This window comes from Sapajus apella, unplaced genomic scaffold, assembly GCF_009761245.1.
Source record: "Sapajus apella isolate SASKATOON/1434 unplaced genomic scaffold, GSC_monkey_1.0 scaffold86, whole genome shotgun sequence".
In the NCBI taxonomy this organism is placed as follows: Eukaryota; Metazoa; Chordata; class Mammalia; order Primates; family Cebidae; genus Sapajus; species Sapajus apella.
The window spans coordinates 892469-919984 of NW_022437026.1; the positions used below are offsets into that span (position 1 = coordinate 892469).

Sequence of the window (27516 nt, forward strand, 5' to 3'; positions counted from 1 at the left end):
GTTAGGTACACTCCTTGAGTACCTTCCATTTTGATAGGTAGTTAGATGGTGAGAACTGCAGAACCCTCATCACATAACAACTCCGCCCAAATCTCTGCACTAGAGACTCAGCAAGCTCTAGCGTGCCTTCTAGTACCTTAAGGCAAGGTCCATAGGATGACACAGCCCTACTTAAAATGCCAGCCTGAGGAAGCCCAATGCTGCTAGGAGGATTTACTTTTTGTGCCAATCAAAACTTGGTAACAGATAGGCTCCCAAATTCCTGTTAGAGCAGTTACTTTAGAAATCTTACAGTTAAATTCTTTCTCTGCCCTTTGAGAAGCAAATCTACCACACAGAACTGTTTCTTCAAGGACCTGGGAGCTGTTTCTTTGACATGCAGACATTCAGGGAGCGAAATCTTGCTCTTTCTTTTAGTTGGAGGATAAAGACCAACTTACCTGGGTGCTTCACTTCAACCTGCACCACGCCTATCTGTCACATAGATAGGCGAAGTTTCTCCCTCCTCTGGATAAGGGCCAATTAACAAATCCAGATGGTCTAGTCACATTAACCTCCTTAACACCACTCAATATATTTTCCTTAGCACACGCCATACTTTAAAATGTTATCAGCTTTACTTTTGGGGAAGTTGAGTTCAGTTCACGCTGCACTCTTTCCTTTTGCAAGAGTATTGCTGAATAAAACCTGTCCTCACCACCTTAACTAGTATTCAGGTTTGTTGATCTTTGACAACATTCAGATGTCTTCTGCACTCTATGGGCTTCAGAGTCTGGTAAATGAGTTGGGCACTGCAGTTTCCAGCAATGTTAGGTGTTTTCTATATTTCCTTGACTTGATCATTACTATGGAAATGGGAAGAGGGAAAAAAAAATCAAACGTTTAGCATATGAGCATAATATTTCAGTCCCAACACCTTCCATAAGCTGTTCCTTGCAATATGAGTGTATGGGATGATGAAAGACGCATGTAGCGTAACGAAAAGACTGTGAGTTTTGCAGCAAGAGTCAGCTTTAGTTTGATTCCTTGCTCTAAATTTTTTAAATTACCTTCTTAAACCTGAGAAGGAGACTAAATTTTCTGTCTCATTTTTGCATCTGAAAACAGAAATAATAATCCCTACTATATAGACTTGAAAAAGTGAGATTGAACAAAACGTGCAACATGTGGTACCTACCTCATAGCAATTGTTCAATAAATAAATGTTGTTTTGTATTATTAATATCTGATAATTCCCAGAGGTTTGTTTTCTCTGTCTGTTGTTAGAACAATGCACCCTCTCATGCCAGCCCTCATTTAGCTATCTACATATTTCCTCTATTAGGCAATGAGTTTCTTTATAGGTATCATTTTTCTTTGTATTCTAAGCTCCTGTCCATTGAAAAGGTGGGCATTCAGTATCTGTTTACATAATTTAAAAAATACATGAATAAATACATGAACAAAGTTACAACAAAGTTGGGGTAAATGCAGAGTACCAAAACAGTAGCAGTTTGCATAGGTTAAATTAATTACTGATGTCAGATTCAGTTATGAGAGTAATGAAGGCAGCATCACACATTAATTTATGCGTTTATCTTACATTTGTTTTGAAACAGAGACTTATCTACTATGCTGCCTTTTAGTTTTCCTGAGTCAGCAGTCTCAGAAACAGGACCTAAAGGTACCAATGGAAAATTACCACAGCATTGTTTCACTTCCTGCTTTTGAATATCTGGTTGAACGACTTAAGCTTAATTTGTCAAACTCCAGTAAGTGACTATCCCACATGGTTTGACTCAGAGATTCTCTTTCGTCCACAGGCAATCGTGTCAGGAGCAGAAAGAAAAGAGCTCCCAAATGCTGTGGCTATTCAGGGGCTCTCAAGAACAATGGAATATCCTGATTTAGAAAATTTGGATGAAGACGGATATACTCAATTACGCTTCAACTCTCGAAACAATACCAGGATATCCGTTGTTTCAGAGAAAGGTATATACATATATATGTGTGTGTGTATATATATATATATATATATATTTTTTTTTTTCCTAACGTATGGCTTTAGCTCTCCCATTCAAAAAGGTATAAAAGGAGAAAATTTGAGAGGCTCGTGATTGGTACAACTTTATGGATATATTTTTAAAGGGCTTCAAATGTCACTGAAGACAATTTGAATGCGCCCTAAACCTTTTTTCATGAAAATTATTCTGTGACCAATTATTAATATTTAAATTAATTATGTCTGATGGCAGAAAATGCAGTTTCTCTTTTCTATAGATATAGACACTTCATCAGTGAGAAACTGGTAATAAGTGGGATAATACACAAAGATGAAGGACTTCTACATGAGCGATTTGATAGAAAGGATAGATTATAGAATGGAGGCCAGGAAACTTAGGGAAGTAAATATAAATAACATTTTTTATTGTGGTAAGTGATTAATTTGGATGATTTTTAAAGAAAAAAGGGTTATTGATATACCAGTGAAGGAAAATAGATTAATATATGGGAGATAAAAACCTCCCATCTCCAGGAGTATTTGCTCAAAATACAAAAACAAGCAAAAACTCCCATCAGCAGGACATGAATCTTAAACAAAATGTAAATGAAATGAAATAGAAAGAAGGGCATTGGAGGATCTCTGTATTCATAGAATGAGTGATTTAGTCTACTCTTATGATTCTCCTATGTGACAATTCTATGAAATGTCCTTACAGCTTAGTCTCAGTGGAAAGTAGAAATACATTCTGGTTATGGCAATGTTAATGCAAACGTAATTCCCTATTATCTTTAGAAGGGAGCTCATTTGTCAGTTTTGACACCAGAGCTTGCTTTCTTCTGCTTTCTTGTTATTCACATTGTGCAATTATTTTCCTCCCAGCACTGATGTAATTCTTTTCTTGGGAAACCTATTGAGGAGGGATAGAAAAATCACGTGAGGCAAGGGGTAGGGAGCCATGTGAGTGTTGATGCAAATGTGTAGGCTGACAATATTCTGTAACAACACGCCTATAATGTCCTAGCAGTCTCTAAACAAGGCGCTTTTATATGTGTTAGCTTTTTTAATTCCCACAATAATCCTTTGAGATATTACTCCAATTTCACAAAGAGGAATGAAAAACAACGAAGGTAGTACCTTGCCCTGGGTCATGCAACAAACATACAAAAAGGGAAAATTACCCTCAGTAATCAGTGCTATCTCCCCAGCATCAAGCTATTTCCTCTAAGAAGCAGCAGGATTTCAGGAATCTAACGTCAAGACCCGTAGGTATCAATGTGGAGCCGAAATTAGGAGCATACAGATATCAAGGCAGTGAGCTGAAATGACAATTCTAGCAGTTGAAGAAGAGGTATCCTTACAGGTGGAGAAAATCACGGCTAATCCTAGATGACTAGGTAATCTAGGCAGTGATTAATAATTCACTTTTGTTGTTGTTGTTGTTGTTGTTTGTTTTGCTTTGTTTTTTGTTTTGTCAGCATATCCCTCTGTTGCCCAGGCTGCTCTGGAATTCCTGGGCTCAAGTGATCCTTCTGCCACAGCCTCCAGAGTAACGGGGACTACAGTAGCTCACCACCATGCCCAGCTAATTAATTAATTAATTAATTAGGTAGGGACAGGGTCTCCCTGTGTTGCCCAGGCTGGTCTTGAGCTTCTGGCCTCAAGCAATCCTCCTACCTCAGTATCCCTTCTGGGATTGCAGGTGTGAGCCACTGTGCCTGGCCAGATTTTTGAGGCACTGTAGAATTAAAGTGCCCCACCATCCATTGTTCTCCTTCTTTATTCCACTTCTGCCCTCTCTGGCTCCTCAGGATCTTGTGCTGCATCTCCTCCTTGGCGTCTCATTGCTGTGATTTTGGGAATTCTCTGCTTGGTAATACTGGTGACAGCTGTGGTCCTGGGTACCACGGGTGAGTATTTGGTGGGGGAGATTAACAGCAACAACAGACAATTCAGTAAGCAATTATTATGTGCCAGGCACTCTTTTAAGGGCTTGACAGGCATAATCTACTTTAATTTATACATAATCTGGTTTTATCTGTATTGAGTTGGTGCTATGAATGCCCATTCCCTTAGGTGTGAGAAACTGAGAGGCTATTTTACCTTTCCAGGGTTATAAGCTGGTTAGTGGTGAGACCATGATTAGAAATTTAGGTGATCTGTCCAAAAAACTCGTAGCTGCGGAATTAAGAAGATAAATTAATGGAAGGAAGTACAATATGATGCTGTCTTCCTAATGAAATAAATTCACTAAAGGGACGTTAAGCTATTTCTAGCAGGGTCATTATTTAAGGAAATTATTTCTGATCTTTAATATAAGCACCTTTGAATATAACAGAAATGCCTGAGGCACTTGGTCCTAAGTGCCTTTGTAATGGATGACTATCTTTTTTTCTTTTCTTTTTTTTTTGAGATCAAGTCTCTCTCTTGATGCCCAGGCTGGAGTACAGTAGCCCCATCTCGCTCATTGCAGCCTCTGCTTCCTGGGTTCAAGCGATCTCCTGTCTCAGTATCAGCTGGGACTACAGGCGCCCGCCACCACAATTGGCTAATTTTGTATTTTTGGTAGAGACAGGGTTTCACCTGTATTGGTCAGGCCGGTCTCAAACTCCTGACCTCAGGTGATCCATCCACCTTGGCCTCCCAAAGTGCTAGGATTACAGGCCATGGGTCACCACACCTGGCTAGGATGAATATCTTTTTTCAGATATTATATCACATGCAATATGTTATCAAGCGCCTTCAGAGAATCTTCATGACATTCCTTAGTTAGTCGAATGTTTATTGGCATTCTATGTTATAGGTACTGGGCAGTTTCTCAAGGAGCTCTCATTTTTAAATAATAGAAGAAAGGTGAAAGACGTTGCTATTTCCAGTCTGTCATGGCTCCAATTGACTGTATGACATTTGCCTCTTGCTGCCTCCCTCATTCTATTTCTTCTTCTCTACCTCCCTTTTCTTTTTTTCACTATACCTTCTTTATGAATGTTATTTATTTTTTTGTCTATTCTATCAATCAATCGTCTTTACCTCTCCACAGCAATATATCATCGATTTATCATTAATCAATAATGTATCCTTTTATTCCAATATCATACGGGTTTGGGATTTTAATTTTCAAACATAGCAGAATGACATTTTTTTGTCACTATTATTGTTGTTGGTATATGAAGCTTTTTGGAGATCCAATTCAGGAAGCAACCCATTGAAGAATGGCAACTTTCCATCAAGAAATAAAGAGAACCACAGTCAACCCACACAATCATCTTTAGAAGAGAGTGTGACTCCTACCAAAGCTGTCAAAACCACAGGCAAGGGCATAAAGGATCGAATCTTGATTCAAGAGGGTTAATTCTTGGTGCTGAGGCCTGGGGCAGGGATATAAAGAAAATACGCTTTGATCCAATGATTGTACATTAAAGGCAAGCACACATATCAGTATAATCTTAGTGTAATGTATCCCTGTCATATATACAATAAGGTGAAATTGTAAGTACCCCATGCACTTTACTGAACAGTTCTAAATTGGACTTTAATAATTTTTAAAATCAGTAACTGATTTATCACTGGCTATGTGCTTAGATCTACAGGAGATCATATAATTTGATACAAAGAAAAGTGTTCTCTCTCCTTACAGAATTGACATTTTTAAAGCGATACAGTTAGAATACAAAATATGACATTAGCAAGGAAGAATGACTGGGAGAAAAATAAGGGAAAATGTTGCCAAGAATAAAGAAGCTAAATTAAAAATACACAAAAGAGGTAGACCTAATACACATGTTCCTAAAAACTCATCGAATTTGTTTAATCATACAATTTCATTTACTTAATTACAATTCTATATACACTTGACCTTTACTTCTAATTGCGTCATAATTGACTGTCACTTAATATTTTCATTTTAATTTTTCATGTCTGGACCCGTACCTCCTCAACATTTTTGTTAAGTAGTTAATAATAAATAACAGAGATACTGTGTAATACGAATAATTGACCTATACTGTTCTCATTTGGAACGTCACATTCTGAAGTAGATCTTACATCATAAAATAAATTAAGTAGCAAGATGAAATTGCCGTGTACCTCAGTGATTGATTGTGAGTGGACTTATTTTAAGTAGTAATTAAGGAGAAAGGTAGTTTTGAGCTGAATCTGAAGAAATCAAACTCAAGAAAAAAGGATGGTTGGCTGCCTAAAATACTATTCATAGTTAATTCGTTTTTAAATTTTAAATGAATAGGAAGATTTGAATGTATTCTCATCGGTAAAATCATATCCCTATAGTTTGAATTGAAAATGAAATATAATAATGGCAACTTATTGGTTATTTTGTAAGTGTCCTTAAGATGAATGGTGTTCACACTAAAAGAGTGAATTGGTATGCTATGAACCTCATGGTACTAATCTTTTATTTCCAGGAGATCTTTCCAGCCCTTGTCCTCCTAACTGGATTACATATGAGAAGAGCTGTTATCTATTCAGCACGTCACTAAATTCTTGGGATGGAAGTAAAAGACAGTGCTCTCAACTGGACTCTAACCTCCTGAAGATAGACAGTTCAAAAGAATTGGTAAGTATAGATTTCTGTTATAATTATCTGTGATCTGTATCCAAAAGGAAAACAGAGGGAGATTCCAGGTAATGACAATTTTCCCTAAAATGAAGTCTTCCTCTTCTTTTTTTTTTTTCTTTTTGAGGTAGAGTCTCGCTCTATTGCCCAAGCTGGAGTGGTGCAGTGGTGCAGTTTACGACTTACTGAAGCCTTGACCTCCCCAGCCTCAAGTCATCCTTCCACCTCAGCCTCCTTAGTAGCTAGGACTACAGGGTGCATCACCATACCCATCTATTTTTTTTTTTTTTGTATTGTTTTGTAGAGATGGGGTTTCTCCATATTGTTTGGGCTGGTCTCACACTCCTAGGCACAAGTGATCTGCCCACCTCAATCTCCCAAAGTGTTGGGATTACAGGTTACACTCGACCAAAAGTCATTTTTACTGTAATTATAATCATAGCATGCCTTAAGCATATAAAGTGCATAGTATAGGCTTTTATTTTTAACTAATTAAAAAAAACTGTGTCTCACTTTAAAACAAATCCTTTGAAACACACTCCATGTATGCATGACTGCAATAATCAGGCCACTACCTGTTTTTGTGAGTTTGTATTTCAATTTTTAAATTTGGTGGAGTATAGTAGAACATTGTCCTTCTTGTCATAATTATCAGGAAAAATGGCAACAATGATAATATATGTTTATAAATTATTTGCTCTTTGCAAGATACTTGAAAGGCAAAGAGGGTTAAAAAATAGCCCTGCTATCACAGGACACATATACTTTTTTAAGTACAAAGAAGCAACTTAGGAGTTATTAAAAGTTAAATATCTCGCATTGGCAATAGCTATCATAGAAGTTGAAAGAGATCGCTGTGTTCATAAGAAGTTTTCATAAAAAGTGGCACTTATAAACCATCATGAATGAAGGGTAGAGCTTAGATGAGGTATGAGAATGGGTTAATAGGAAATATTCTAATTATAAATCTAAACCAGTTGGTAACTTTTACATCTACTTTGACTATTCTCATTTTTTTTTTTGTTTCTGTAATGTCTTACCCAGTAGTAATAATTTGTGTTAAAGTTAATGGAACTAGATAAATGGTGAAGAAAAAGTATTGGATTACAAGCCTATCTGACTTTTAGGCCAGCCTATAATTGAAAGTAAATTGTTCTGTATTTGTCAACAGTTCAGGTCTCTTCATTGACCCTCACATTACTTATTCATAAAATATGCCGTTGGACTAAATTATTTTTAAGTTGTTACCTAACTGTGAGAATTATTTCTTAACGAGAGTAGCATCCATTTATTTCTTCAATTGGAGGAGAAGATAGTGGCCAATCATCCATGAAAACTGCCTAGGGGGCCTGTCATCTGGGATTTTGTCAATTGAATGGAGGCAGTACAATCTTGACATTATAAATCTATTCTCTTGGAAAATTAAATGATAATTACTTTAAATAAATAAAATAGGCCTTTTGAGACATTCCATGACATTCAAAAATTAACATTTCTCTCGAGGTTGATGTCAGGTTAGGCATGCATCCTTCACCAAAGTGATTCAATCAGTTGTCTTTTTCTCCGTGTTCATGCTAATAGTATCTCTCTCTCTCTGTTGTCTATTTGTGTTCGTTTCGTTACAGGGATTTATATTAAAGCAAGTGTCTTCCCAACCTGATAATTCATTTTGGATAGGCCTTTCTAGGACCCAGACTGAGGGACCGTGGCTCTGGGAGGATGGATCAACATTCTCTTCTAACTTGTAAGTGTTTAGAGACAATGCTTCATCCTCTTTCTCAGAGGGAGGTTTTCACCTCATCTATGAAAACCTGTCAAGCAGCTAAGAACCTGATTTGCTAACCATATTTGAGAAAGAGAGAAAGACATAAAAGAAGAGAAGGAGTGAGCTAGGACAAAAGGAGAAGAATAAGGAGGATTTGAGAGTGAAAAGGAGCTGAGAGGCCATCTAGTGCCATCAACACAGATGTTCTTTTGGTTTTCTTACCAGGGAGGCATCTGACATGTTTGAAGTTGTCCAGACAAGGAGCAGTCACTGTCAGTCAGTGTAACCCTCTGGTTAAGAACATTGGTTTTGAAGCCAGGCCTCAATTTGGGCTATTAGCTCACTCACGGATTGTGTGACATTGGGGATGAGTCATTTTTCCTCTCTGACTCCTGTTTTTTTATATCCATAAATGAGAATAGAAAGAGTGCTCTGGACTGGAAGTGGTGGCTTACGCCTGTAATCCCAGCACTTTGGGAGGCCTAGGGTGGTCGGATCACTTGAGGTCAGGAGTTTGAGACCAGCCTGACCAACACGGCAAAACCCCATCTCCACTAAAAATACAAAAAATAGCCAGGTGTGGTGGCACTTGCCTGAAATCCCAGCTACTCAAGAGGCTGAAGCAGGAGAATTGATTGGACCTGGGAGACAGAGGTTACAGTGAGCCAAAATCATATCATTGCACTCCAGCTGACAGAATGAGACTCTAGTGAGACTCCAACTCAAAACAAACAAAAGACAAAAACAAAAGAAAGAGTGCTGTCTCTTAGAATTGTGAGTTGGGTATAAAAGTAAAATTATTGGGCGAGGTGCAGTGGCTCACGCCTGTAATCTCAGCACTTTGGGAGGCAGAGGCAGGCAGATCATCTGAGGTCAGAGTTTGACACCAGCCTGACCAACATGGAGAAACCCCGTTTCAACTAAAAATACAAAATTAGCTGGGTGGTGGGTCATGCCTGTAATCCCAGTTACTTGGGAGGTGAGGCAGAAGAATCACTTGAACCTGGGAGGCGGAAGTTGCAGTGAGCTGAGATCGTGCCGTTGCACTCCAGCCTGATCAACAAGAGTAAAACTCCGTCTCAAAAAAAAAGAAAGAAAGAAAGTAAAGTTATTTACATAGTGTCTTGTACATAGTTAATGTGTGATACTTATTATTAAGTTAAAAAGTAGCCACATTTTCACATTTTGCATTTTAGAAAGATGTTTTAAATGTATTTCACATTTGCATGATTATACATTATTCCTTATTATGTGTTGAAGACTTTGTCACTGCCGTTGTCATTCATTTGCTTTTTCTTATTCAGTTTTTCTTATAACACTTTTTCTTAGTTTTTTTTCTGTTCATTTGGAATGTGCTCTTTCACATCTTTTACATTTCTTTTACTAATCTTTTAGTAGTTGTTCTTGGAATTATACATGTAACCTTCACTCATCAAAGACTAATATTGACTGACATTTTTATGTTCTTCCTGATCAATATAAAAATCAATAAAGCATTCCTTTACTCTGTTGACTCCCTCCTCATAGTTTATATGCTATTATATTAATGTATTTATTTTTATTTTATCACCCGTGCTGTAGTGCAGTGGCGCAATCTCAGCTCACTGCAGCCTCTGCCTCCTGGGTTCAAGTGATCCTCCCACCTCAACCTCCTGAGTAGCTGGGACTACAGCTGTGCACCATCAGCTGGTGTGTGGTGGTGGGCACCAGTAATCCCAGCTGCTCAGAGGCTGATACATGAGAATTGCTTGAACCTGGGAGACAGAGGTTGCAGTGAGCTGAGATCATGCCACTGCACTCTGGCCTGGGCAATACAGATAGATTCAGTCTCAAAAAAAAAAAAAAAAAAAAAAAAGCCCTTGTTTGGGCTGGGTGCAGAAGCCCATGCCTGTAATCCCAGCACTTTGGGAGTCCGAGGCAGGTGCATCACTTGAGGTCAGAAGTTTGAGATCCAGCCTGGCCAACATGGTGAAACCCCATCTCTTAAAAAAAAAAAAATACAAAAGTTAGCCAGGCATGGTGGCACACAGCAGATTTATGCAGTTAGTATTCAATTCTATTTGCCCACATATTTATGATTTTAATTATTTATTTCTTCGTTTCCTACTGTACATTTCAGGTATTTTTTCTTAAGCCTGACATTTTCAATAAGTATAGGATTAGAGGTTTGTTGTTTTTCCTCTCAGCCATTCAAATATTTTATTCCACTTTTTTCTATTTTTTATTGTTCCTCCTTCTCCTTCTCCTTCTTCTTTTTTGGTGCCGTGACCCAGATCCGATATTGTTTTTTGTGTGAATTCATCTGTTTGAAGGTAATATATGGCTTAAATCTGATGTCTTTACTCAGCAATGAAAAATTCTCAGCCATACTTGCTTCAAATTTTGCTTTTTCCCCATCTTTTTTCCCTTCTCCTGGAATCCCAGTTACGTTCATTATAGATCCATTTACAGCATCCTATACGTTTCTTTTGCTTTTTCCTGTGTTTTCATTCTTTTTTATCTTTTTGCTCCAATCTATGTAATTACCTTTCACATATCTTCCAGTTCATCTGTTTTCATCATCTGTGGCTAATCTGCTGTTAAAGGTCTCTATTAAGTTTTTTATTTTGTTTGGTGACGTTTTCAGTTCTATAATTTTAGTATGGCTTTTTTCTCAAATCTCTTCTTTCAACACTTATACTTCTCATTTTTCTTCCAACATTCTCAGCACTGTCTTTTAACTCTTAGAATACACTAACCATAGTTGTTTTAGCATGTGTCTGAATGTCCTATGTGTATCTGTCTATATGTAATTCCAATGTCCTAATGTATCTGTCTCTCTCTTTTTTTTTTTTTTACTATTTTTCATTTGTGTTGATTAGTTTTCTTTTATGTCAGATTGCTTTTTATAGGGTGTTTAACATTGTATCTTAAAATCTTTGCAGAATTAATTCGAAGTGTTTTTTCATTTGCCTCTGTTCTCACCACAGAGTCTGTTCACCCAATGGTGTGAATGGTACAAATTGCTGAGTATAGTCACTTAACTGTTTTACTTCTACTAGGCCAAGTACAGTGAACTTATTAACAAACAATCAGCCAAGTGTATTTTCTACTTTTTTATAGAACTTGTTTGTCTTGAGTTTTCTTTTGCTAGTTTAAACATATAGCTAGAGGACTTTCTATAATCACAAGCGTGGGCCCAAGTTAACATTTTGATATGTCACTACTCTGTGGTTTTCTTGGTGGCGTTTATTTAATCTAGCTATGTCTATACCCCCAAAACACTTAGATGTCAAGGAAAATTTTTTTAAAAATAATGCTGATCAGAGTTCTCCCTGAGGTATAAACTAAGTAGTTAATCCTAGTCTTAGTCATCTCTAAAGCAAAGTTTTCTCAATCCTCCAACCTCAGGGTCAAGAAGAAGAGATAGATACTCAAGACGAAGAGCGCCAAGTCATAGCTTTTGCACTGAGGTGCAGTGATCCTCTTTGAGTTTGACTAATTAACACTGCTCCTTCAGGATTTTGAAGACCAAATTGAATAGGACAAGGCTTCCATTTACCAATGTTGATTACCATAACTGTCAAGCATTGTATTGTGATATAGTTCTGCTTTCAGGATAAATTAAAATATACAGAGTTGTTTGCCCTTCCTTTAAATGATCTGATTTAAAGGCATCTATGATTCTTTTTTTAGTTCTAGATTCCTTTCAGCATTAATACTTCTGCTTGGTCTACTCACTAAGTATATTTAATAATAATTTCACTGAACTGTTGCTTGATTTGATAAAGAAACATCTAAGTAATAGTTTGAAAGACATATAAAGAACTTTTTATAGAATATTAAATGATTTTTCTTCTTTGCCAGGATTTTTTTAAAGTTTATGCAAATAGTCTCATTTCTAGAAAAATATTATGTCATTTTTTTGCCTTAATAATGGAGACGATTCATTTAACCACTTGAGATTAAAAACAATTTAGATTTAAGCCTCTTTTTCCAATAATAGAAACACTTCAGAACTCTTTTCACCAGTATCCTTACTAATTAATTTGAGTGCCATGTAGACAGTATTCCTTAACATTTGTTCTAATTACATCATTGTATTCTATTTTAACAGATTTCAGATCAGAACCACAGCTACCCAAGAAAACTCATCTCCCAATTGTGTATGGATTCACGTGTCAATCATTTATGATCAATTGTGTAGTGTGCCCTCATATAGTATTTGTGAGAAAAAGTTTTCAATGTAAGGGATAGGGTAGAGGAGGAGGAAAGAAATATGTGAGCTAGTAAGGAGGACAGAAAGCGGAATAGAAAAGAGTAACAGCTGAGGTCAAAATAAATGCAGAAAAAGTTTAGAGAGCTTGGCCAACTGTAATCTTAACCAAGAAATTGAAGGGGGAGGCTGTGATTTCTGTATTTGTTGACCTACAGGCAGGCCAGTATTATTGTTCTAGTTAGTGGATCTCTAGACACGGAGTCAGGGCAGTCAAGCTTGAATTTTTTTTTTTTTTTTTTTTTTGACAGAATCTCGCTTTGTTACACAGGCTGGAGTGCAATGGTGTGATCTTGGCTCACTGCAGCCATCTTCTCACCTCAGCTTCCCCCAGGTAGCTAGGACTACAGGTGCATGTCACCATGCCTGGCTAATTTTTGGTATTTTTTGTAGAAACTGGGTTTTGCCACGTTGACCAGGCTAGTCTCCAACCCCTGGGCTCAAGTGATTGCCTGCCTTGGCCTTCCAAAGTGCCAGGATTACAGACATAAGCCACCATGCCTGGCCCCAAGCTTGAAGTTTCACTTTGCCATTGACTTGGTATTTACCTGGGATAAGCCATAAGATAATCTTAATTCCTGGCTCTATTGGAGTTGTTTTTGACTCAAATATGCCTTTGAAGTGCATGGTGTGTTGCCACAATTTGTCCCTTAACTTCTAGCAGTATATCAGACATGGATTGGGGGTGAAATACATTTCTGAAGAGCTAAATGAAGAAATGGAAAAAAATCTTGACCACAATCAGAGCAATTTTGTTATTTTCATCAGTATGATCATAATTATGATTATCATCATCAAAAAGCAGCAACTCCTACTTTTTTGTATCAAATAACCCAGAGAGTACATCTGCCATATCTCTGACTAATAGAATCTTGTATAATATGTGATTGTATGGAAACTGCTCTCAAAGGAAAGTTTTCTGCTTTTTAAATACTATCACTAAAAAATACTTAAAATCTGACGATGAATATAAAAAAATAACCAATCTAATTGGAACAAGTATTAACATTTTGGAATATGAAACATGTTTTATTAGTTTCATGATGTACTGTTTTATAATTTTTACCATTTTTTTCAGTAATTACTGTAAACAGGTATTGGAATGAAATTATTTTCCTCATGTGCTGATTTGTCTCTTTTTTTCCATACTTTCCCACTGGTGCTATTTTTATTTCCAGTGGATATTTCTATATTACTGGGGAGGCATTTGCATCCCTCTAATGTTGATTAATATGTGAAAAGAAATTGTACATATTTCACTAAATTATTCACTTTAAAATGGCTGATTTTATGTTATGCGGATTTCATCTTAATAAAAAAAAAAAAACTCTTATCAAAAAACCCCTGGCCTCTAAACTATGTGCCTGTGTGTCACAATCACTATCAAAATTTGCCCTCTCCCCAAAAAATGAATTTGGTGTGGGTGGAGGGAATATTTATAGTAGATATTTTGATATTAAAGCATTCATTAGAGATCTTAAAAATTTTTTAAATCTAAGATGAAGATTTTTGTGAGGTTTACTATTGTTTAATATGCAAATTTGTATTGTCATTATTGAAAAATATGTAGAAAGGGATGAGACAGATAGGTGCAGCAAACCAGCATGGCACATGTATACCTATGTAATAAAACTGCATGTTCTGCAGATGTATCCCAGAACTTAAAGTAAAATAAAAAATAAATACTTGTAGTATATAATAAACATAAGAAAAAAGGGAAGAAATAGTTCAGGCTGAGAACATAAGGAGTACGGTTAACCGTTTTAAGTAGTTAAGACACAGGATGGAGTTTGGCAGAGATACCTTGTATTTTAATTTTGGTTTTGGTTTGATTCATTCCTTCTGGGTCCCCAGGATATAGTGTATGAATCTAAGAAATTATGATAATCAAGGTAAATAACTGGATGCTGAAGATCCTGCTGTCATAATCTAGAACAGACAGTCCAGGCAACCTAACCCGTGACTTGAGTTTGACGAAAGTGATGGTGTAAAGTAAGACCTCTCTAGGTTGTGCAAGACATACAGTACCTGAACTGTTGAGACACGTTTATATTACAGCTTATATGGAAACATATGTGAATAAACAGAAAACAGTCACACTTTTCCAAGAGACAGGAAAGGTGAAAGGGCTGCTAGCTGAACCTCAGTCTAAAAGGTAAATTCGAGATGAGTAATGATCCTAGCAGAGGACATGCTAAAGGGCCACCATGCTCACGTGTCTGGATTATAGCAATAATTTCTGAAGTAGTCTCTTAGCCTTCACCCTTGTCCTCTACAGTCTGTTTTCAAACAAATCGGAGTGAGTCCACTAAATTTAAATAAAATCATGTCAGCTCTCTACTTAAAATTCTCATCAACTGCTCATGTATCTCCAAGTAAAAACAAAACGATACAAAAATAAAATACCTTTGTAATTATCTATAAGATGCTACATATTCTGGCTCTCTTTGAGCTAATCTCCCACTTCCTTCATCTTTACTCATTGCACTCAGGACGCTGGGTTCTCTGTTGTTTCTCAGCCAGCTCACGCGTGCTTCCACCTCAATGTATTGGTGATTCTTATCTCCTTTATCTGAATGATTTGTACCTGACAAATTTGCAGGGCCTGCTCTCTCACCTGTTTTCCATCTCTGCACAAGCACCACCTTCTTAATGATGCTTACTCAGATAATGCTGTTTAAAGTTACCAACCCTTTTCCCTGCATTCTTAATCTCCCTCACCTCTGTTTATTTACCATAACATTTATGATAGAATACACTCTACTATTTACTTATTAAGTTGAATATACTCTACTATTTACTTATTAAGTCATTGCAGTTTTTGCCATTACTTTCAATGTCAAAAACCACAATAACTTTTGCACCAGCCTGATACTACCTTTCTTATATATCATCTGCCTTTCTCCACAGAACATAGTCCCTAAAAGAACAGACAGCTTTGGTGTACACGGGTGTACCCAACAGTCTGGGAATATTACTTGCCAATAGTCAAAAACATTCTTGTTATTGTCGAAAACATAAATTTTTAAGGAAAAGTAGTATAAATGTTAATGTATGTTGTTTATCAAAAATTATTAGGGATATACTTGAATAAATGAAGTTTGTGAAATAGTTCTAATTGCTATTTTATGAGACTTATAATTACAAGTGCCTTTTTTCTGATCCCAGCTGTTATAATTTTTAACTCTATCTGTTTTATTTACATATGGGCTTTACACACCTTCATCTTCACAATTTTGGCTACCTTCTCTTTTATACGGCTCTCTGATATCCAACCCAATGCAAACAAATAATTTTTGATTTCCTACTCTTACAAGGAACTATGCAAGAGGAAGATATTTTTATTTTTATTTGTGTATTTTTTTATTTCGATAACTTTTGGAGTACAAGAGGTTTTTGGTTACATGGATGAATTATATAGCAGTGGATTCTGATTGTAATGCACCTGTCACCCACCTGAGTAGTGTAAATTGTACCCAATACATAGGTTTTAATCCCTCCGCCTCCCTTTTCACCTCCCACTTCTGAGTCTCTTAAGTCCATTATATCACTCTGTATGCATTTGCCTACTTATAGCTTAGCTTCCACTTATAAGTCAGAACAAAAAGGTTTTGGTTTTTCATCCCTCCCTGGGTTACTTAGAATAATGGCCTCCAGCTCTAACCAAGGGGCTGTGAAAAACATTATTTCATTACTTTTTATGGCTGAGCGGTATTCCATGGTGTATATAGGCCACATTTTCTTTTCCACTTATTGGTCAATGGGCACATAGGTTGGTCCCATATCTTTGCTGCTGTGAATTGTGCTGCTATAATCATACATGCGTATGTGTCTTTTTCATGTATAAGGACTTATTATCCTTTGGGTAGATGCCCAGTAGTGGGATTGCAAGATAGAACAGTTGACCTACTTTTAGTTCTTTAAGGAATCTTCATATTGTTTTCCATAGAGGTTGTCCTAATTTACATTCCCACCAGCAGTGTGTAAGCATTTCCTTTCACCACATCCATGCCAACATCTTTGTTTTTTGACTTTTTAATAATGGCCATTATTGTAGGAGTAAGCTGGTATCTCATTGTGGTTTTCATTTGCATTTCTCTCATGATTAGTGATGTTGAGCATTGGTTCATATGTTTGCTGGATGTTTGTATATCTTCTTTTGAGAAATGTCTATGTCCTTTGCTCACTTTTTGATGGGATTATTATTATTTATTTTCTTGCTGATTTGTTTGAGGTCCTTGTGGATTCTGGATATTAGTCGTTTGTTGGATGCATAGTTCGCAAATATTTTGTCTCATTCTGTGGGTTGTCTGTTTACTCTGCTGATTATTTCTTTTGCTGTGCAGAAGCTTTTTAGTTTCGTGAGGTCTCATTTATTTTTGTTTTTGTTGCATTTGCTTTTGGAGTATTAGTCATAAAGTCTTTGCATAGGCTACTGTCCAGAAGTTTTTTCTAATGCAATCTTCTGTGATTTTTATACTTTCAGGTGTTAGATTTAAGTCTTTGACCCATCTTGAGTTGATTTTTACATAAGGTGAGAGACAGGGGTCAAGTTTCATTCTTCTACATGTGGCTTGTCCGTCTTTTCAGCACCTTTTATTAAATAAGGTGTTATTTCCCCTGTTTATGTTTATATATGCTTCATCAAAGATCAGTTGGCTGTTAAGTATTTGGCTTTATTTCTTTTTTATGGGGGGGTTAAATTTTTATTTCAAAAGCTTGGGTAGCTTCAATATCCAGGCTGTGGCAAAATCAGGACACATGTAAAACACCTTACATTAGATTCCCAAAAGGTACGAAAAATACAGTAAAATTAACACTTCCATTATAGGAAATGTATGACACAAATATGAAATTAAAAGGTGAAAAAATGTGACACTGGTTTTCTAAGAAACAATTTACTCTTTACAGCCAGGGTCCACAGGTCCAGGCGGCAGAGCCCGGCATCAGGAAGCAGAGACTGCCATCTGGTTCTGGGGGACCTGGTAATACGGCAAGAGAATCGCTTGAACCCGGGAGGCGGAGGTTGCAGTGAGCCGAGACGGCGCCATTGCACTCCAGCCTGGGCAACAAGAGCAAAACTCGGTTAAAAAAAAAAAAAAAAAAAATCAGCCCAAAATGCGGCTCTGATCTCTCAAACACCTGCCTGAACAAGTAGAGCTCTAGAAAATGGTAAACAGGAGAGTGATTTCCATGGGGGAAATTTTAAATAAGATGCACATGGGACAGGCCATAGAAAGTTTGCCAAGTTAGATTTGGTACGTAACTGTGTTCCCTCCACAGCCAAACAAAGCGTGTGTGCCGCCAGCTGGGGTCTCCTGCCGCCGCCTCAGTGTGGCTCCTACCGATGGCCGCCGCGCCTCTGGCTCTTGCCGTAGTTTGTAATAGCCTGACCTCCACCTCCACCTCCACCAATGCTGCCTCGGTTCCCTCGTGGGGGTTTCCAGGGCCCCCAGAGCCATACTGCTGCTGCGAATAAACTGCTTTGGGCTGGGCAGCCTTGACCTCACGCTCGTTTCCACTGATAATATGAAACTTTGTCTCCAGAACCTTCTTCACGGGTTCTTTTTTAAAAGGTGAGAAACACAAAACCTCGTCTTCTGTTCAACTTCGGATCCACTGAAATTGCAATGGCCTCAATCTCCCCAAACTCACCAAAGTACTCCCCGATCTTTTCCTCAGTGGCTTCAGGATTCAGACCCCCGATGAAGATTTTCTTCACCGCGTCCTTCTTCATAGCCATGGCCTTTTGGGGTCAGTGACACGGCCATCCAGCCTGTGCTCCTGGCCTGCGACCTTCACACTGGCTGCATTGCCAAACAGGGTAAACCCAAACCCTCTTGATCGTCCAGTGTGGGGATCCATTTTTAGGGTACAGCCAATGACCTCTCCAAATTTAGTAAAATGGTCTTTTAAATCTTTTTTGCTGGTATCGCAGCTCGAGCCCCCAAGGAGCTTTTTTCCCACGTCCTCCTGGTTCTTGCTCGCTCGCGCTGACCTGGTCGCCCTCGGCGGTTTGATTTTGATTCCCGCTAGGGGGCGCCGCGGTCGCGCCGGCGACCCGCCTTCCGGAAGGCCTCGTGTGGGTTCTCGGCTGCGCCCGTCGTCTCCGTGGACAGGCTGGGCTGAGGTGCGGGGCTCCTCGCCCACGTGTCCCCACCCGCCGGGGACAGCGCCCGGGGCTCGGCCGCGCTCAGGCTCGCGCTGCTGAGGTCTCGCTTCCATCAGCTGACGGAGCCGCTTCAATTGCGTCGGCTCCTCTTCAGCGGCCGCCGCTCGGAACCCACCGACCCACAAGCCAGCTCCTGCCCACGTGGTGCCGCCGCCTCTGTTTTGCTGTTTTTTTTTTTTTTAATATGTATTTTATTGCGTTTTTGGTTTGGGGTACATGTGGAGAACATGCAAGATTGTTGCATAAGTACACACATGGCAGTGTGGTTTGCTGCCTTCCTCCCCATCACCTATATCTGGCATTTCTCCGCATGTTATCCCTCCCCAACTCCCCACCCCCCACCGTCCCTCCCCTAAATCCCCCAACAGACCCCAGTGTGTGATGCTCCCCTCCCAGTGTCCATGTGTTCTCATTGTTCAACACCCGCCTGTGAGTGAGAACCTGTGGTGTTTGATTTTCCATTCTTGTGTCAGTTTGCTGAGAATGATGGTTTCCAGGTTCATCCATGTCCCTACAAAAGACACGAACTCATCGCTTTTTATGGCTGCATAGTATTCCATTGTGTATATGTGCCACATTTTTCCTGTCCAGTCTATCATTGATGGGCATTTGAGTTGGTTCCAAGTCTTTGCTATTGTAAACAGTGCTGCAATGAACATTCGTGTGCATGTGTTCTTATAATAGAACGATTTATAGTCCTTTGGATATATACCCAGTAATGGGATTGCTGGGTCAAATGGAATTTCTATTTTTAGGTCCTTGAGGAATCGCCACACTGTCTTCCACAATGGTTGAACTAATTTACACTCCCACCAACAGTATAAAAGTGTTCCTATTTCTCCACCTCCCTTCCAGCATCTGTTGTCTCCAGATTTTTTAATGATCGCCATTCTGACTGGTGTGAGATGGTATCTCAATGTAGTTTTGATTTGCATTTCCCTAATGACCTGTTTTTGGTTTTGTTTTGAGATGTGGTCTTGCTCTGTTGCCCAGGCTGCAGTGCAGTGGCACAATCTCGACTCATTGCAGCCTCTGCCTTCCAGGTTCAAGTGATTTTCCTGCCTCACCCTCCTGAGGAGCTGGGATTACAGGTGCACGCCACCACATCCAGCTAAGTTTTGTATTTTTAGTAGAGAAAAGGTCTCACCATGTTGGCCAGGGTGGTCTCGAACTCCTGGCCTCAAGTGATCCGCCTTTCTAGGTCTCCCAAAGTGATGGGATTACAGGTGTGAGCCACTGGCCCTGACATTTGGCTTTACCTCTGAGTTCTCTTTTTCTGTTCCATTGGTTCATGTGTCTACTTTTATAGCAGTACCATGCTGTTTTGGTAACTATAGCCTTATAGTAAAATTTGAAGTCTAATTATGTGATACTTCCAGATTTGTTCTTTGGGCTTTGGATTGCTTTGGCTATCCAGGCTTTTTTATGGTTCCATATGAATTTTAGGATTTTTTTTTTCTAGTTCTGTGAAGAAATGATGATGGTATTTAGATGGAAATCGCATTGAATCTGCAGATCACTTTGGGCGGTATGGTCATTTTCACAATATTATTTATTCCAAGCCATGAGCATTGGATGTGTTTCAATTTGTTTGTGTCCTCTGTGATTTCTTTCAGCAGTGTTTGTAGTTCTCCTTGTAGCGCTCTTTCACCTCCTTGGTTAAGTATATTCCTAGGTATTTTATTTTATTTTTTGCAGCTGCTGTAAAAGTGTTGAGTTATTGATTTGACTCTCAGCTTGGTCGTTATTGGCTTATAGCACTGCTGCTGAATTATGTACATTGATTCTGCAACCTGGGACTTTACTGAATTTGTTTATCAAATCTAGGAGTCTTTCGGAGGAGTCTTCAGAGTTTGCTAGGTATACAATCCTGTCATTGGCAAACAGCAATAATGTGATGTCCTGTTTACCAATCTGGAGGCCTTTTATTTCTTTCTGTTGCCTGATTGCCCTGGCTAGGACTTCTAGTACCATGATGAACAGAAATAATGAAAGTGGGTATCCTTGTCTTGCTGTAGTTCTCAGGAGGAATGCTTTCAACTTTTCCCCTTCAGTATGATGTTGCCTGTGGCTTTGTCCTATGTGGCTTTTATTATTTTGAGGTAAGTCTTTTCTATGCTTAGTCTGTTGAGGGTTTTTATCATAAAGGAATGCAGGATTTTATTGAATGCTTTTTCTGCAGCTATTGAGATGTTCATATTGTTTTGTTTTTAATTCTAATTATGTGATATATCACATTTATTGACTTGCTTATGTTAAGCCATCCCTGAGATAAAACTCGCTTAATCATGGTGTAGTCTCTTTTTATGTATTTCTTTTCTTTTTCTTTTTCTCTTTTTTAAATTTTTATTTATTTATTTATTTTTTGAGACGGAGTTTCTCTGTCGCTGAGTCTGGAATGCATTGGCATGATTTTGGCTCACCACAACCTCTGCCTCCTTAATTCGTGATTCTCCTGCCTCAGCCTCCCTAGTAGCTGTGATTACAGACACGCACCTCAACACCTGGCTAATTATTGTATTTTTAGGAGAGATGAGGTTTCATCATTTTGGCCAGGCTGGTCTTGAACTTCTGACCTCAGGTGATCCACCCACCTCGGCCTGCCAAAGTGCTGGGATTGAGGTGTGAGCCACCGTGCCAGACATTGTATTATCTTTTTGATTGGCCTGTTGGATTCAGTTAGCTAGTATTTTGTTAAAGATTTTTGCATCTATGTTCATCAGGGATATTAGTCTGTGGTTTTCTTTTTTTTTATTATTATTATATTCTTTCCTGGTTTGGTTATCAGGGTAATACTGGCTTCATAGAATCATTTAGGGTGGATTCCCTCTTTCTCAGTTTCTGAATAGTTTCAGTAGGATTAGCACCAATTATTTGAATGTCTGATAGAATTCAGCTGTAAATCCATCTGGTCCTAGGGTTTTTTTGGTTGGCTTTTTCTTTTTAATTACAGATTCAATTTTACTGCTTGTTATTGGTCTGTTTAGGGTTTCCATTCCTTCTTGATTTAATCTAGGAGGGTTGTATTTTCTAAGAATTTATCCATTTCCTCTAGGTTTTCTAGTTTGTATACATAAAAAAGGTGTTCAAAGTAGTCTCAAATTATTTTCTTTATTTCTGTGGTATCTGTTGTAATGTTTCCAGTTTCATTTCTAATTGAGCTTTCTTGAGTCTTCTTTCTTTTTGTCCTGGCTTATCTAGCTAATGGTATATCTATTTAGTTTATCTTTTCAAAGAACCAGCTTTCCGTTTCATTGATGTTTTGGATTTGTTTGTTTGCTTAAATATCATTTAGTTCTACTCTCATCTTTGTCATTTTCTTTCTGCTGCTAGCTTTGGGTTTAGTTTGTTTTTAGTTCCCTGAGGTATGACATTAGGTTGTCAAGTTGTGCTGTTTCAGACTTTCTGAGTAGATATTTAGCACTGCTTTTTTTGCTATATCTCAGATGTTTTGATAACTAGTGTCAATATTATCATTCATTTCAATGAATTTTTAAATTTTCATCTTGATTTCATTGTCAACCCCAAAATCATTTGTGAGCAGATTATTTAATTTCCATGAATTAGGCCAGGCGCGGTGGCTCAAGCCTGTAATCCCAGCACTGTGGGAGGCCGAGACGGGTGGATCACGAGGTCAAGAGATCGAGACCATCCTGGTCAACACGGTGAAACCCCGTCTCTATTAAAAATACAAAAAATTAGCTGGGCATGGTGGCGCGTGCCTGTAATCCCAGCGACTCAGGAGGCTGGGGCAGGAGAATTGCCTGAACCCGGGAGGCGGAGGTTGCGGTGAGCCGAGATTGCGCCATTGCACTCCAGCCTGGGTAACAAGAGCGAAACTCCGTCTCAAAAAAAAAAAAAATTTCCATGTATTTATTTAGTTTCGAGGGTTTCTTTTGCTGTTGATTTCTAGTTTTATTCCACTGTGGTCTGAGAAGGTACTTGATATTACATATATTTTTTAAATTTGTTGACATTTGTTTTGTATTCTATCTTATGGTCTATCTTGGAGAATGTTCCACGTCTGAGTAGAAGAATGTATATGCTCTGGTTCTTGCATATAATGTTCTGTAAATATCTGTTAAGCCCGTTTGTTCTGGTGTGTAGTTTAAGTCCATTATTTGTTGACTTTCTGTCTCAATGATCTAATGCTGCAGGTGGAGCATTGAAGTACTCCGCTATTATTGTTTTGCTGTCTATCTCTTTCTTCGGTCTAGTAATAATTATTTTATGAATCTGGGAGCTCTAGTGTTAGGTAAATATCAATTTATGACTCATATCTTTGGATTGATCCTTTTATCATTATATAATGACCTTCTTTGACTTTTGTTTTTCTTTTTTAACCTGTTGTTGCTTTAAAGTCTGTTATGTCTGGTATAAGACTAGCTACTCCTGCTCACTTTTGGTTTTCATTTGCATGAAATACCTTTTTCAACTCCTTTACCTTGAGTTTATATGAGTCCTTACATGTTAAGTGAGTCTCTTGAAGACAGCAGGTGTTTGGTTTGTGATTTTTAAAAATTGATTCTGCCAATCTTTTTGTTTTAAGTGGAGCATTTAGGCTATTTATGTTCAATATTAATATTGAGATGTGAGGTACTGTTCTACTCATCATATTAATTGTTACCTAGATACTTTGTGTTTTTCATTGTGTTATTATTTGATAGGCCCTGTGAATTTTATGCTTTCAAGAGGTTCTGTTTTGGTGCATATTGAGCTTTTGTTTCAAGACTTAGAACTCCTTTTCACATTTCTTGTAGTGCTGGTTTGGTAGCACTACAAATTCCCTTGCATTTGTTTGTCTGAAAATGACTTTATCTGTCTTTCATTTATGAAACTTAGTTGTGCTGGATCCAACATTCTTGGCTGACAGTTATTCTGTTTCAGGTGGCTAAAGATAGAATCGCAATTCCTTTTGGCTTATAAGGTTTCTGTTGAGAAGTCTGCTGTTAGACTTATAGGTTTTCCTTTATAGGTGACCTGATGCTTTTTGTCTCACTGCTCTTAGATTTCTTTTCTACATGTTGATTTTAGATGGCCTGATGACTATGCATTGGTGGTGCTCTTTTTGCAATGAATTTTTCAGGAGTTCTTTGAGCTTCTTGGATTTGGATATCTAAATTTCCAGCAAGGCCAGGGAAGTTTTCCTCAATTATTTCTTCAAATAAGTTTTCTCAACTTTTTGTTTTCTCCCTCAGAAACACCAATTATTCTTAGGTTTGGCTATTTTACATACTACCATATTTCTTGGAGAGTTTGTTCATGTGATTCTTTTTTCTTCATTTTTGTCTAATTGGGTTAATTTGAAAGCCTTGTCTTTGAATTCTGAAATTCTTTCTTCTACTTCTTCTAGACTATTGTTAAAACTTTCTACTGCATTTTATAATTCCCTAAATGTGCCTTTCATTTCCCGAAGTTCTTTTTTTAATGATATCTAGCTCATTAGAAAATGTTTCATTTATAATCTGAATTTTAAAAAAATTTCTTTATGTTGGTTTTCACCTTTCTCTGGTATCTCCTTGAGTAACTTTTAATCTGAATTCTTCATTTGGTATTTCTAATATTTTATCTTGGTTTGGCTTCACTGCTAGACAGCTAATGTGATCTTTTGGGAGGTGTTACAGAATCCCATTTATCATTTTAACAGAATTAGTTTTCTGGTTCTTTCTCACTTGGGTAGACTATTTCCTCTAATGTTTCTTAAATATATTTTTGATTTGATTGTGTGATTCTTTAAAAAAAATTATTTTCTTTCTTAAGGATTTGAATTTAATGTTTATAGTTTATTATAGCCTAATTTGGTTTTTGGTGCTTTCAGGTGAAAACTCTGTATAATTTCCTTGGTTATAGAGAGACTTGGTATGATGGCTTTCTCAGATGCTAGTCATAGTAATAATGTGCTTGGTGTGCAAGAAAACTTACTGTCTCTGGAAGCTTATCTCACTCCAATGCGGTATGCACTTTTTAATTTATTTACTTTTCCCTAGTATTTTATTCACTGGGCTGATGGTTCAAGCTTCAGGCCAGTAGGAGAGGTGTTCCTAGATAGGAACCCACTGTGGCTAAAGCAAGTGGGTAAACACAGTATCCGATGGTGGGCAGAGGTCCCAGCCTTGACAGAGGGAGCTGGGGAGCTGTCAGTCAGACACACTGAAGTCTTACCAGGGTGGTAGCTACCTTAGCTCTTCTGCCAGGTCAGCAGGGAAGCTATCCACAGGCCTCTCTTTTCATCTGTCAGAATGTAATGTTCCAAGTAGAGAAGAATTGTGACTCTGCCTCTCATGTAAGCCTGAAACTGGAGGCTGCTTCTCCTGTGGGGATGCAGTCACCCTGAAGTGTTCTAGAAAGTCTGTCTATGGGTGCACCCATGTCGAGTTCTTGTGGGAGAAGACTCAGCTGTGTGTGCAGTGGAGGATGAGGTAGGTAGGAAGTCCCCTTCTCCAAGATCCTTGATAAGACCAGGGCTGTCTGACTGTTGGGGTACAGCTATGGACATTCCATGCTGAGCCCAGCCCTGCAATTCTGCCTCTATTGAAAGAAACTTCCTACCAGTGGAACAATCTGATCCTCAAGACCTGCCATCTGGATTCTTTTGTCACACAGAGTGTTCCCTTTATGTGGTGCACTCTCCCTTCCCCTAGGAGTAGGAGTACCTGAGAGACAGACTACTATGAGTGCTGCTGTTCCTCTGGATCCAGCCACTCAGTGGCTCCATACTATTGCTGGGGGATGTCTGCTAAGGATCCAGTGATGTGACCTGTCCTCCAGTCTCCAAGCAGCAGTTATCACTACCAGCTCTGATGGGGGTGCCAGAGGAGTGACATAGACTCTGTGAGATTCTTGATTATAGATAACTTTAGTGTGTTGTCTTTCTTGAATGCCAGTTAAAGTAGTAATGAACTAGTCATGTGGACAGTCTCAGGATGTCCTGGTTAGACAGGGTGGTGCAGGCAGTGGTAATAGCTGAGGTCACACAGTAGTTTTCTCTTTTCTGAGTGCAGTGTTATTCCACCTGCAGATGCTGTAATGGACTGTGTTGGCTGGCTTCCAGCTATAGGGTGGCATTTGCAAAAGAGTACCAGGTGTGGCAGTAGCAGTGCGATTTGTGCTTGCCTTACGTTGCCCACGGTCAGTAGTCTGGCTCTCAGGTGATGGATGGGGCTATAAACCTCCCTAGGGTTTCTACCCTTTGTCTTAAGCTACCACGATGAGTGGAGGGGCAAAGCCAGATGAGGGCTGTGTTAGGTGGGTCTGCACTCTGAGTCACCATGTGCATGGAAAGCAGTGGCCCCTGTTGGAGATGGAGTTGGTTCTCTGGCCACTGGGGTAATGTTCCATAGGGGAGCATTGCTGCCTCTGCTGCACAGAAGAGTTTACACAGGGAGTAGCACGCAGCAGTGAGCCTAACCCAGATTCCACACAGTTGGCAAGGCAGATCAGGCTCCTACAGTACCCTGCTGGCAGCAGTGAGCTATGTTCCAGGCAGTCTGCACTCAGAGCTCACAACTGCCTGAGGCCATAAGCTTTTGTGGTGACAGCAACTGCTGGCTTTCAGGCCGTGCCCCTCTCTGTCCACCCGCAAAGCTCACACCCAGATCCTGCACTCATGCTGCAGCACACTTCCCACTCACCTTTCTGGTTCTGACCAAGGGAGTTCATCTTCACTTGAGGTTATATTGTGAATTTCAGTTCGGAGCTTTTTTCAAGGTACAGCCCTTGCCTGAGCCAGTTGGCTGAGTTCCATGAGGTTTTCTGTGAGGTATACTAAGGAATAGCTTCCCTTGGTTCATGCTGGAGTTTGGGAATGCCTCTTCCTGCTGCTGCTTTTACCTTTATATTTCTCACTGCTCCTTAAATGGGTTCCAGTGCTGCGAAGGGTTAAGGCCTTACCCCATGGCCTGGACTTTCAGGTTCCCCAGTGGGAGTATGTATCCTGGAGCCAGTCTCTTTACCTCTCACACTGGGGGCTTACGGTTTTTCACCTGGCTCACAGAGTAGGCTGCAGCCTGCTGCTTCTTTCAAAGAGTCTGTGGATCCTTTCAGTTTTGCTGTTCACTTCCTGCATTGCTTCTTGGAAAAAAGTTTACAGTGAGAATTTTACACACGATTTTTAAAAAATTTCTTTATGTTGGTTTTCACCTTTCTCCGGTATCTCCTTGAGCAACTTTTAATCTGAATTCTTCATTTGGTATTTCTAATATTTTATCTTGGTTTGGCTTCATTGATAAAGAGCTAATGTGATCTTTTGGGAGGTGTTACAGAACCCCATTTATCATTTTAACAGAATTAGTTTTCTGGTTCTTTCTCACTTGGGCAGACTATTTCCTCTAATTTTTCTTAAGGATTTGAATTTAATGTTTATAGTTTATTATAGCCTAATTTGGTTTTTGGTGCTTTCAGGTGAAAACTCTGTATGATTTCCAGTAAAATGTATAATTCCTTGTGATCATAATGTACCAAATGTGCTATAAAATGTTAAGTTCAGATACTGTAAGAGAGATCACTACTCTGTTCTTGGAGAAAGGAAGGGGCTAGGTCCTATAAGCTCTTCTCTTTTCACAAAGGCACAGAGAGGTTAACTTAAGCGACTCCTTAAAGGATGGGTAGGAAACAGAGATGTGTGTCCTCCCAACATATTATTATTCTGCAGACTGAAGGAACCACCGTGCTATTCTAAGAACCTGCCTTCTTTACGCTGTAGTTCCATGAGAAGTGCAAACAGGTAAACAAAAGAGACTGAGAAAGGCCAACTTTTTGATAACTGTTGAGA

The 27516-nt window shown here is 38.8% G+C and overlaps 1 protein-coding gene and 1 pseudogene across 6 annotated transcripts; one reads left to right on the top strand and one right to left on the bottom strand.

Annotated features, from left to right (window-relative positions):
• The first annotated feature begins 1689 nt into the window (after positions 1-1689).
• On the top strand, positions 1690-27516 carry CLEC7A (C-type lectin domain containing 7A). Of its 6 annotated transcripts, none has more exons than XM_032254359.1 (6): positions 1690-1971; positions 3793-3891; positions 5155-5292; positions 6403-6554; positions 8180-8298; positions 24565-27516. In XM_032254359.1, exons 1-6 carry the CDS (start codon positions 1872-1874, stop codon positions 24566-24568), a joined length of 612 nt encoding a protein of 203 aa, XP_032110250.1. In that variant the 5' UTR covers positions 1690-1871; the 3' UTR covers positions 24569-27516. The 6 variants fall into 6 exon arrangements, with proteins under 6 accessions (XP_032110250.1, XP_032110249.1, XP_032110252.1 ...); XM_032254358.1 differs by lacking the exon at positions 24565-27516 and adding an exon at positions 12416-12820; XM_032254361.1 differs by lacking the exons at positions 8180-8298; positions 24565-27516 and adding an exon at positions 12416-12820.
• On the bottom strand, positions 17916-18983 carry LOC116534134 (annotated as a pseudogene).